Below are 10,818 nucleotides of genomic sequence, written 5' to 3'. Positions count from 1 at the left end.
ACTGCTACAACCATTTGCAATACTGTTTTGGCCAATAGTTGGCAAAGCCAGAGATGGGAAAGTGTGTGGGGTAGGGGTGGGTTGGAGAGGGTAGTGTCTTAAAATTATCTCCTGGTGTCCTACTTCTGAGGCACACAGCCAGTCCTGAGCTTGGAAAAAGCAACAGTTCCCCATGTTCCTTAATAAATAAAATACCTTCTCTGAGCAAATAAAAGGTACTGGTGGCCTCAGTAGAGTGAGCAAGCCTGGCTCTCCCAGCAGCCATTTCGGTGTGGAGCTGTGTATAGTTGCTTGCAATTGAAGGATCATCTTTCTCCCACTTCCTCCAGCCCAGTCCTATGGGGAAAGCACCTCTCAGCACACCATCAGCCTAAACTGCTGAATGCTGTCTGATGGCCGAGACACACAAGGTTAATGGTCAACCTCCCTGGGGATATTTTCAGGTAAAGAGAAGCAGAAGCTGTACTCCATGGGAAGACGAGACACAAGCTTTTATTTTGTGTTTCCTAACTCAACCCAAAAGCAATATTTTACATACAAGTGCATATATTATTAACTATCATATATCTTCTTTTAGAATTCTTTATTTCCTTCATATTATATGATCTTGCAAGGCCAAATAAGTATAAAAGCAATTAAAAAAAAAAGAAGCATATCAAGTTTCCTTTTTAAATCAAGCCAAGATCCTACTCTCTTTCTAATTTTGACCTTCCTAAAAAAGCCTTCTTCAACCATTTCCCTTCCAGATTATCACTTCTGAGGGTTTTTAGAAATAATTCACAAATCAGTAGAGTAGGGAAAATATTTATTTTCTAAAATCATTACCTTGACAGGCAAAACAAAGCATGTTCTCAATTTCATTCAGAAATACATCTTTAAAAAAATATATAGACCAATATGGCCTGCCCAGACAAATATTCAACACGGTAAATATAAGGAATAAATTGTTTGAATATAAATATCTATAAAAAAAATAAGTACACCAAAGTTCAATCTATCCTCTTCCATTAGCCAGTTACAGATGGGAACGTACTTTTACTGCTATAAGGCACAACCAGATTTTAAACATAGTTCACAAAAAAAACATTGTGCTTCCCAAGGTCACAAGGGTAGGGGCCTGATTCCATCATCCTTCTTCTCATAGAGCAGAGCTTAGCAGATTAGCATGGAAATTAGCATGGAAATCTACTACTGGCTGACACATTGGACCAGACTTCTATGAGGTGAGGATTCAGTACAGGGGATGGAGAGCTTGGTGGCAGAAGAGGAGAGAGTATAAGGAGGGAATAATTAAAGGTGGGGACCACGCATGACAGTGCAGTAAAGTGAGGTAGACTCATGTTCAGGAAACACATCCTAATGTACAGTAGTAACAGTTGCTTTGAGTTTTGCATTTTACAACTTAAAAAAAAAGTCTTTGTCCTCTTTTCTTTCTTTCTTTCTTTTTTTCTTTTAAACTCAAGTGTTTGTCCTTCGAGTATGTTTTCAATTTGTGCATTCCTCAGAAATTTTTGCATGGACTTTGGAGTTTCTCCCTGAAAAGTGCCAGGCGCCTGAGTCAGACACAAACACTCCCTAAGGACTTTCTGCTGAAACTCCACCCTGGTGTGGAATCTCCTTGCTCTCCGGATGATGGCACCCTAGAATGGCATCATGTCTCCGCTCTCTGAGAGGTCCACTGTCATTCCCAAGCAGCAAGAAGAGGCAAAAAGCAGTTCACTACCAGCAGATGCAAATGAAGAAAGGTTAGGGAACACCTCAACCTTTCTTGGAATGTTTGGAACAAGGGTGCTGGTCCTTTGCCAGTCTAAACAAGCAATTGTAGAAGCTGGACAGATGTTCTTGCTAAGATCCCAGACAGCATGGAGAGTTCAGAGTTGGCCATGGGGCTTTCTCTATGGAAGTGATGGCTTCCAAGACACTGAGAAGCTCTCTGGTCAATGGGCTCGATTGTGTATCAACTTCTGGTCTCTATAGAGTTCAGCTTTCAACTTGGCAACTCGAAAAGATGCCTTGATGCTGTTGCTGATGGCCTCCAACCTATTAAAACAAGACAAGAGAAAATGCATGTTATTTAAATATACAGAGAGAGAGAGAGAAAGAATGAGAGAGAGAGAGAGAGAGAGAGAGAGAGAGAGAGAGAGAGGAAGATATCACTCTTTGGCTAAAGAAACATCTAAAATTAGAATCTGGCACAAACACACTAAGTCTAGTCCTTGGCCTTTTATACCAGTTGTGACAGTGTGGTGCTCTTGGATAAATCCTCAAGCAGCGTCCATGACTACTGTGTGAATAAAGCCTGTGGTTTAGCTTAGTACTGCACAGAGGAAGTCTATGAGAATGTCTAAGGGGAAGAAAGCTCTAAATACTATGTTTAAATAGTTTCATTTTACCCCCTGCCTCCGTGAGGAAATAGCACACCTTCTAAATTATATAAGACGTGGAAGCTAACAGGTAGATGGAGAGACAGTCAGGGAGACTGCACGTAGAACATTTGATGACAGTTTAAGAAATGGTATAATTTAATTTGTGTGTGTGTGTGTGTGTGTGTATGAGCATGTGTGCATGCGTGTGTGTGTTTTTGTGTGTGCTCCTATGTGCATGTTTATGAGAAGGAATGCAAAAAGAACTACAGCATCAATTAGTAACAGCTGATGTAAGACAAAGCAACAAACAGGAGCTGGTCCTCGGGTCAGCTTTGGCAACTGTGACCTAGTGGAGAGGGAGCCCAAGGTGGGGCAGCTATGAAGGGAGCTAACTGTGGCTGTCCCACACAGGAGCAGTGTCCCGCCCCACTGCCACACTGAGCTCGAAACACTTTGGTCATGGATTTCTTGGAGTAGCCTCTAGAAGTAGGAGCATGTGACAGGTTTGAACCAGGGTCCCTTATCACTCCCACCTTCTCAGTTTCAAAAAGTTAAGACATTGGAAGGCTCATCACAAAGCTGCTTGGAATTGCCCTGTGGGGTTGCCTAGCCCTGTGCCACAGGAAGCAAGGAAAGAGGCACCTGCTCTTTAGATTTCCGTATTTAAACAATGTTAATAGAATAACCCTGAAAAATGGCGTGTTCTAAATCTCACCAACCTTACCTAAAGCCTGTATTTCCCTTCGGCCGTCTTGAACAACTTCTACTTTTTGAATGACATATGCTAAGTATTTTAAATGTCTTTTCCTTGACACACTTTTTAGTTTCCTGAGGCAAGCAGAAAAGAAAGAAACCAGAAAAGACTGGACCTGCTCAAATGCTGAAGCTGCCTCTCAGTGTGGCAGATCCTCCTATAGACTGAACAGTGTGTGCTAAGAGGCAGTGGGCAGCTGTCTGCACTCGTGGCCCGAGTATCTGAGGAACGCTGTGCTCTTTCAAGTCCACAGACCGTGACGGTTCTGTTACTGTACTCAAGCCTTTCTCCCACTAGGAAGGTCTAGGGAGGGAGGCATTAGCACTAGTGTCCAGGGCTAACAGCCACTGTGAACTTCTTTTACCTTCTGAGTTTTCTTCCTTCCACCAGCTGCTGATAGATACACTTCTTTCCCAGCCTGGAACAGCCTTTTCTTTTCTTGTCGTCGTCCAAGCCTTTCTGCATGGTGTTTTGGGCTCTGTTAAGACACACGGGGAAAACCATTTTAGTCTTGGTGTGTTGAAACTCACCTTGACTTTTCATGTCTCTGCTGCTCTCTCCAAAGAGAGAAGATGGTCTCACAGGAAGAAGGCCAGCAGGCCAGACAGCTAGCTGACAGTCAAAGGGGTTTTTGTTTACCTGAGGTCTTTCCCTGCTTGGCAGAAGCTCCAGCACTTCTTGTCTTTTTGGTGCGCACACTGACATCTACTCCCGAGGTCTGTGGTCTTGGTAGGAAGTAAATCCTTCAAGGAACGCTTGGACCTGGAAGGGCTTCCCAGGCCATATGGAACAACGCGCCTGTTATGGAAAGAGAGAAAAAAAAAATTAGCCTAATTAATAATTTTTTCAAACGACATGTTCTTTGGGCACACAATTCAGAGAGCATTTAGACAGTTCATGATAGCAAAGCATGGAAGTCACTTGGCAGGTCTTGCCTGTCAGTGGTCCTTGGTGTATGCTCCAAATGGGAAAAGACCATTTTTTTTCTGATTCAGTGTAATTCCACCTCAATATTTAACAATATTCTATTTCTTCCAGACACAGCTTTGTCGCAAATTACAACAGCTCTGTTTGGATTTCTGCTTTGTGTTTTCTTCCTTTCCTAGTGTGATACGGGTTGTGGGGGCAGAAAACAGAGGGACTGAAGCAAAACCAAAACATAAAATTTTCTGTTTCAGTCATGTGTGATGATACTAGACACCCTGCCTTGTGGAGTGAGTCGCATTGGCGCATTGCTCCTGGAGTTTGGTAAAACCGTATGGCTATGAAGGGCTCAATGTCAAAATGCTCTCCAATAACTTGCAATGAGTCAGTCTCAAGTCTCACAAGGAACGCTGTTCTCTTTTTGTAGAAACATGGCTAAGGGATTAGGTCCACAGTGGTTTGGGTCTGGTTTGGTTTGGAACTTGGCCAGCCATTGTAGACAGAATAAATGTGTTTGTTCTTTCTGATGATTGCTTCTAATGAGTGGACTAGTGTTGGGGGCAAAACAGACTTTGTTCCCTCAGAAGGTAGAAGAGAAACCTATGAACAGTGTTCTGCTCTCTGACTTGACACACAGACTTTTCCAAAGACAAAGGAGAGAAGCAGGAAGCCCAGGACCCCACTCTAGCCCTGCTACCAGCTCATCCCTGCACAAGGGACTTCAAAATTGTGTTTCTTGGTTTTTGCATAAGTAAAACAAAGGCAATGTTACATCTATTCCAGAGGAATAGATGAAAATATGCCTGCCTCTCTGAGCAGGACAGGGTAGACTAGCCTACACAGGTCTTGGGCTATTTGGTCCCTAAACCCCCAGTGACAGCCTCCAGCTAAATCCTTCTGTTCCTTTCTTGTCTTTAAATGCGCAATTCCTTTCTGCTTGTCCTTAGCCCCTTCCCATCTGTCCCATAGGAAACAGCCTGACTCCTCACCTCTCAGAAGACCCTCTCTTCCATGGCTGAAACTAAGCTGACCTGTCTCAGTCAGCATCAATCCTCTCCCCCCCACCCCACCCCAGAAGGCACTCTTTTGTGTCCTCAGAAATGCTAAAACCAGAAACTCCCAGAACAGAAACTCCAGCCCCAGCTCCGGGCTCTGGGCTCCAGAAAGCCAGAGCAGGAAAAGGAAGACTAGAGTTACAATGCCCTCTAGAGACTCACTCGGGAGTGTTGACCCAGATAATGTCCAGGTGGCAGAAGTAGACACACTCCTTGTCCATCAAGGAAGAGCAGGAGCAACGCTTGGACCTTCGGGGTCTCCAGGAGGTGCTGGGAGGGGGCCTCTCCCCTCCACTCTCAGTTTGGGTGCTGAGCTCTGCTCCCAGGACAGCTGTGAAGAGAAAGAGAGGGTCGGTGTGAGTCTCTCCTCGACGCTCAGCCAAGCACCTGCAGCACAGCATTCAGGCCAGATCTAGCAGCGCAAATAGAAGCAGACAAGGCATACAACCGCCTTTAGCCAGATACACAAACAGAAGAAAAGGGCTTTCTTTGTTCTCCATGCTTAACAGGACTTCACCCTCACCCTGGCTGGCTTATCCACCTGCAGGGAGATCACACACACACACACACACACACACACACACACACACACACACGCAGGGCAGGGGAGATAAATAGCCAGGGAAGGACTCCCCAGCCTTCTCAAGAAGCTTTGAAGGGGATCCTGTCTGCTGGAATTTTGAGGGACTCCACACGGGAGAGTTAAAATGGCACAACTCCCAGAGATTAAACTGACTGGTGGCCACAAGTAAATAAGATAGACTGCCTATTCCTATTTCTAGCTTCGGAGCCACTTTCCCCTACTCCGGACAGCCTCTTTAGGGGTAGCCAGCACTTTCCAGCTTGTGTAGGAGCACAGAGTAATCTAGATGACACATGGATGCCTTTTGACATTAGGCAAAAAGCAAGAACTTCCAGCAAATAACTAGATGCCTACAATAGCCACGGCAGGTGGAAGGAAGATGCCTCTGAAGGAAGAGGAAGGTGCAGCCCCGGCGACCGAGGGTTCAGAATTCAGAACAGCTTGCCTGGGACACGACACCTCCCTCTGGCCCAACAGGGCATCGGCTCTTTCTATTGACAATTTATAGCCGTGCAACGGCTATAAATTGTTTATCTGCCCAATTTTGTTCATTTCAAACGATCAGACACATTCCAGAGTTTTCATCCCTTTGACATGCTTTCTCTTTGGTTAGGGTCACGTAAAGACAAAAAAAAAAAAAAAGTGCACTGACCCTGAAAAAAAAAAAAAAAAAAGGGTGGGAGGAGAAACAAGCCGATGCGCCCCATACTGTCTAATTCCTTAATTCAGGCAAGAGCGATCCCAGCTCCCCTCCCAGGACAGGTGAACACAACTGAAAAATAATAATAATAAAGCTCCCACTGTTTGAGGATGCCAAAAACCTGCCAAATGAAACCTTAAGTCAATACTGACAAATTTTAAAGAAAACATGTGCTTCGCCCTGAAACCGCCCGCGGCGTTCCTCAGCGCACGGTTGATCGGCAGGTGAGTTCACTGCTCACACCGCGCCTGCACGACCTGAATAAAATTCCTCGGCTTTAAGCTGGGGTGTTTAAATGGTTTGCACATTAACACACTACCAAGACGCCGTTTGCATAAGCTCCTAAATGCACCGTGTAACCCTCAACACACGTTTCTCAAATCTACCTTTGCCTCGGTGGCGGCTCCTCAGCAATACTGCTACCACACTGTTTTGAAGCTGTAGGCAGCTGTAGCCAAACAGGGATTTTATTTCTTTCGCTGGCACGCAGAAGTAATTGCAAAGCACTTGCTGTTCGAGCCCCGGTCATAAAACAGAAGAAGGGTGGAAAGCAGAAGCGAGAACCAGCGCTGCGCTGGAGCAGAAGGACTCGCGAGGGGCGCCTTACCTGTCCCTGGAGCTCCCTGGAAAGCCACCAGCAGCAGGGAGAAGACCACGGGAAGATAATCCATTCTGCAAGGGGATCAAAAGGAGAAGGGGGGGAAAAAAACAAGAAAAAAGGAAAAGAAGAAGAAGAAAAAACTCGATTGCAAGGGAAAATCGATGCAAAACGGAGAGGACGGCGTCCGGTGTCCCCGATCGCCTCCGGTTGCTGAGGTCTCGACGCAGACCTCGCTCAGCCAGCGGCGAGAGCGGCGCGGGCAGCCCGGGAGGCAGGGCGCGGGGACAGCGGCGCAGCCCGGGTCGAGCCAGCAGCGCCGGTGCAGGAAGGCGTCTGGCCCGGACGGCTCTCCGTCCGGCTTTTTATATTGAACCCCTATAGAGTGGGGGTAAACAGCTCCGACTTTATTCCAGCCCCCAAAACAATGCTATTGTGCGCGATTAGTCACCCACAGGCAACGTGCAGCCGGAGATAAGAGCCGGCCCTAGAGGAAATCACGGCGAACTTCAGAGGCAGACGCCCGCCGTCTGACAATCCAGGGGCAGGGCTAAGAAAAAGAAAACACCCACTGAGACAGAGACCTCGGGCAGAACCTGCGCCGAATGGCAGAGCCCGCTTCCTGCGCCAGCTGCCAGCCCCGGAGTCCAAGAATCGAGAGGTTCTCCAGGAGAAAAGTCACCCCAATGGAATGAAAAGTATGAAGGACAATTAAATAGATTGTATTGTGCGCGAGGGGGGTGGGGTGGGATGGGTGTGTGTGTGTGTGTGTGTAGGGGGTGATCATTGTTCGCTTCATTTTTCCTTTTATGTCTTTTTCTGATTTCTTAGTCCGGATTAAACAAGGGGACGCTCGCCCTCTCCGCGCCTCACCTGGAGTTGCGGGGAGGGCCAGATTATTTTGGAAGATCAGCCTCCTTTTCCAAGCCCCTTCCCCCAAGTCTTCTTCTTCTTCTTCTTCTTCTTTTTTTAACTAAAGTTCTTAGCATCTAAGGGGAGGAAGATTCCGTAAGTAGTTAGCGAGGAAGGAGAACTAAGTGAGAGCGGTAACAACAAAAGCAACGACAACTGGTTTTATCTTGCACATCCTTAGCTCCCTAGTGTCACTGATTAGAAGTACCCACCACCACCACCACCCCGTATTTCTTGTGCCCAGCCTCTCTCTCCCCCTGGCCATTGCGCCGCTATCGAGATGGAGCTTGAGAACTGGCAGGAAACGAACACCAGGGGGCGATGAAGAGCTGCCGTGCGTGGGGGGCGTTATAAGGCTTGACTTCTAAAGGACTGGAAACTAGCCGTGGCTGGGCAGGAGGAAGGGCTTGAAAAGGGCGCCTCACATGCGAAAGAGGGGTGACTGCGAGGCATGCCAGTGTTCCCTTCCAGACCCCCCCCCCTTGCGTCTTTACTTGGTCAGAGCCAATGTTCTGTGCAGGATTAGGAAGAGACAAGGGGAGTGTGGGGGAGGGAGGGACGCCTGTGCTGAATAAGGGGATCAGACCGTATACCTCACCGTTTAATAACGTGTTTACATTTTCCACACAGTTTCCTGTCTATTTTGCCATGAAATAACTCCCTCCCGCCGGGTGCCCACGGGTTGTTAAGGTACAGGTGACAACATGCCTTAATGAATGAAGCAAAACACACACAAAACGCGTTGACTCTTTCAATAAGCTTCCCTTTTCAGGTGAGGAAAGGGAGGACCCCAGAATGCCCACAAGCCTGAAACAACACACAGGATGCAGTCAGAGTGGTTTCCCTATGAACGGTAAAGGATCTATTTCAAGACCTGGGGTCGCCACCCGAAACGCCTCTCCTGCAGCTCATCTTGTTTGACTCCAGTTTTCCCTGGAAGCAGAAGCCAGTATAGACTCATTTCTAACACAAGACCCACCCAGGAAGAGCCTGCACAACCAATCGCTTCACATTCAAAAGGGAGATGTGATAGCAAATACCCAAGCTGTGGACACGGGCATGCTTAGGCTGGGTGAGCTGGGTGACCTCGCTGGAAATCTCACTGGGGGAGACACAGTGTCTCTGTCATGTCCCTCAGGAGACACCGTGCTAATGGCTGGAGAAGCAGGAACCAAGAATCCTCCCACACCCACACCTGAGGCCTGGCTGCCTCTGCTTTACTTACCTCAGCCCAATCCCCAGGGGGGCCAGGAGGTGACAGCTGCCCCTAGAACTGGGCCCCAAAGGAAAGCCAGCTCTTCCCACCCCAGCTCCTCAGGCGGGACGTGGAGGAGAGGAGAGCTGATGTCACTTTCCCAAAGTCCAAGCTTCCCACCAGCAGGAGAAAGGTGACTGGCAAATGTCTATTCCCTCACCATCCCTACCCCCCCACCCCCCTTTTCTGACCTCCTGGCCGATTTTGCTAAGCACTGGCAACTGTCAGGACTAACCTGTCCTCAGCTCCACCCCGGAAATGCCCAACCCAGTTCTCGAAAGCATCCTTCAGCTGGCGGAACCCCTGCAGGTACCCGTGGCCCCAGCATCTTAACTGGAGCTGTCCGGGTATCTTCCTACCGCACACCCACCTCTTGTCTATCCGTTCACACCTGCACACACACTCAAACTGGAAATGTGAACTCTGGCAGCCCTCCTCCACGCTGGCCCCCCAGTTCTAAAGCTCCGTGAAAGCAAATTATAAATGAGAACAAGCTGTCAGGCCTGGGAGGGTCCCATCTTTCAGGCGTAATCCTACTTCTTATGTTTGGTCCTGAATCCCCTAGGCCTCTCTGTGCGTACGTGTGCACCTATGACTTTTTTTGTGTGTGTGTCTGGGACAAAGGGTAGGCTCTGCCTCCCTGCCCATCACTCCATCCCTGTCCTCTGCACAAGCCCCTCAATCCTCCCCATGAAAGGAAGGGGAATTCTCATCCAAGCCCAGAGAGGGAAGCTCTCTCAGATACTCCGGGCAGCTTCAGCAGATAAAGTTTTGCCAAGTATCCAGGGGAGGGGAGGACAGCAAACCAGTTTGACAGGCTGGCTGGTCCCACCCACCTCCACTTAAGATATTAACATTAGAGAGGCCAGAGGCCTGAAATGAAGAGAGGGAATAAACACGTGCGGAACTTTTAGAACCACGCGGGGATGCCTTCCCTGAGTCCACCCCACTCTTCAACATGAACTCACAGGGAAAGCGCTTTGCAGCTCACCACCCCTAAGGAGGGGAAAAGAGGCAAGGAAGATAGTTTTCCCCTCCTGTACAGCAGCTCGCTCTTCGCCTTATTGTTCCTGCTTAAGATGTTACCCTTGAATGAGGGAAACTGCCCGATAAAGCTGTTTTTATGTTTTTCTTTCTGTATCTTTGGCTGCATATTAATAGATAACTATAAATAAAACAGCCCGAGCCTCAAATACAGAAGAAACTACACAGTAGCAGAGTGTACCATTTTTAGCGCTCTTCACTTCGGTCTTTCTCAACTTTTGCGTAATAAAACTTGCAGCTTTGCCAAGACAATAAATTTGGTGTGAGGTGTTGTGTTTTGTTCGGGGAAGAGAAGAGCTGTGCAGTTGCCTGAGGACCAGTGGAAATGAGCTTATCTGTGGACAAGGTGGAGCCGTGCAGACACGAAGCCTGCTTCAGTCCTGTGTTGGTGCCTGCTCTGTAGACAACGGAATGCTGGTCACGACAGTCACCGTGCCCATGCCACACTGCCTACGCGTGGGAGCCGTGGACAGACAGAGGTTCTTTCTCCCTTTAATCCAAAAAAATAAATAAAATAATGGTCGGTATCTCACAGGAAATGGGATGGCCCAAATCAAAGAGTCCAACGCATTTAGTTCAAAAGGTTGTGTCAGACTATCTGACCTAGCATTCAGAATCTCGGCCATC

At 47.8% G+C, this 10,818-nt stretch overlaps 1 protein-coding gene and 1 long non-coding RNA gene across 2 annotated transcripts; one reads left to right on the top strand and one right to left on the bottom strand.

Moving 5' to 3' along the window:
* Nucleotides 1–788: 788 nt before the first annotated feature.
* On the bottom strand, nucleotides 789–7,411 carry Edn1 (endothelin 1). Its single transcript, XM_021630303.2, has 5 exons — nucleotides 6,990–7,411; nucleotides 5,262–5,430; nucleotides 3,760–3,918; nucleotides 3,485–3,598; nucleotides 789–2,040 (listed from the first exon to the last, which is right to left on the bottom strand). Exons 1-5 carry the CDS (start codon nucleotides 7,051–7,053, stop codon nucleotides 1,938–1,940), a joined length of 609 nt encoding a protein of 202 aa, XP_021485978.1. The 5' UTR covers nucleotides 7,054–7,411; the 3' UTR covers nucleotides 789–1,937.
* Nucleotides 7,412–7,564: 153 nt separating this feature from the next.
* Nucleotides 7,565–10,447, top strand: LOC110544251 (uncharacterized). Its single transcript, XR_002476171.2, has 3 exons — nucleotides 7,565–7,678; nucleotides 8,523–8,582; nucleotides 8,665–10,447. It is a non-coding gene; the product is annotated as an uncharacterized LOC110544251 (long non-coding RNA).
* The last annotated feature ends 371 nt before the right edge of the window (nucleotides 10,448–10,818 follow it).

The sequence above is a fragment of the Meriones unguiculatus genome, chromosome 19 (assembly GCF_030254825.1).
Source record: "Meriones unguiculatus strain TT.TT164.6M chromosome 19, Bangor_MerUng_6.1, whole genome shotgun sequence".
NCBI classification, from domain to species: Eukaryota; Metazoa; Chordata; class Mammalia; order Rodentia; family Muridae; genus Meriones; species Meriones unguiculatus.
The sequence above is the reverse complement of the archived record's forward strand: the minus strand, read 5'-3'. Positions and strand labels throughout refer to the sequence as shown.

Bases quoted from the DNA above. Each gene is read 5' to 3' on its own strand.
- Edn1 (XM_021630303.2), bottom strand. From the start codon at position 7,053: ATGGATTATCTTCCCGTGGTCTTCTCCCTGCTGCTGGTGGCTTTCCAG. The intron at 3,599-3,759 runs GTAAACAAAAAC...GTGTCTTAACAG, and splicing joins CAAGCAGGGAAAGACCTCAG to AGCCCAAAACACCATGCAGA. The intron at 2,041-3,484 runs GTAAAAGAAGTT...TTGTTTTAATAG, and splicing joins GAAGGAAGAAAACTCAGAAG to GTTGGAGGCCATCAGCAACA.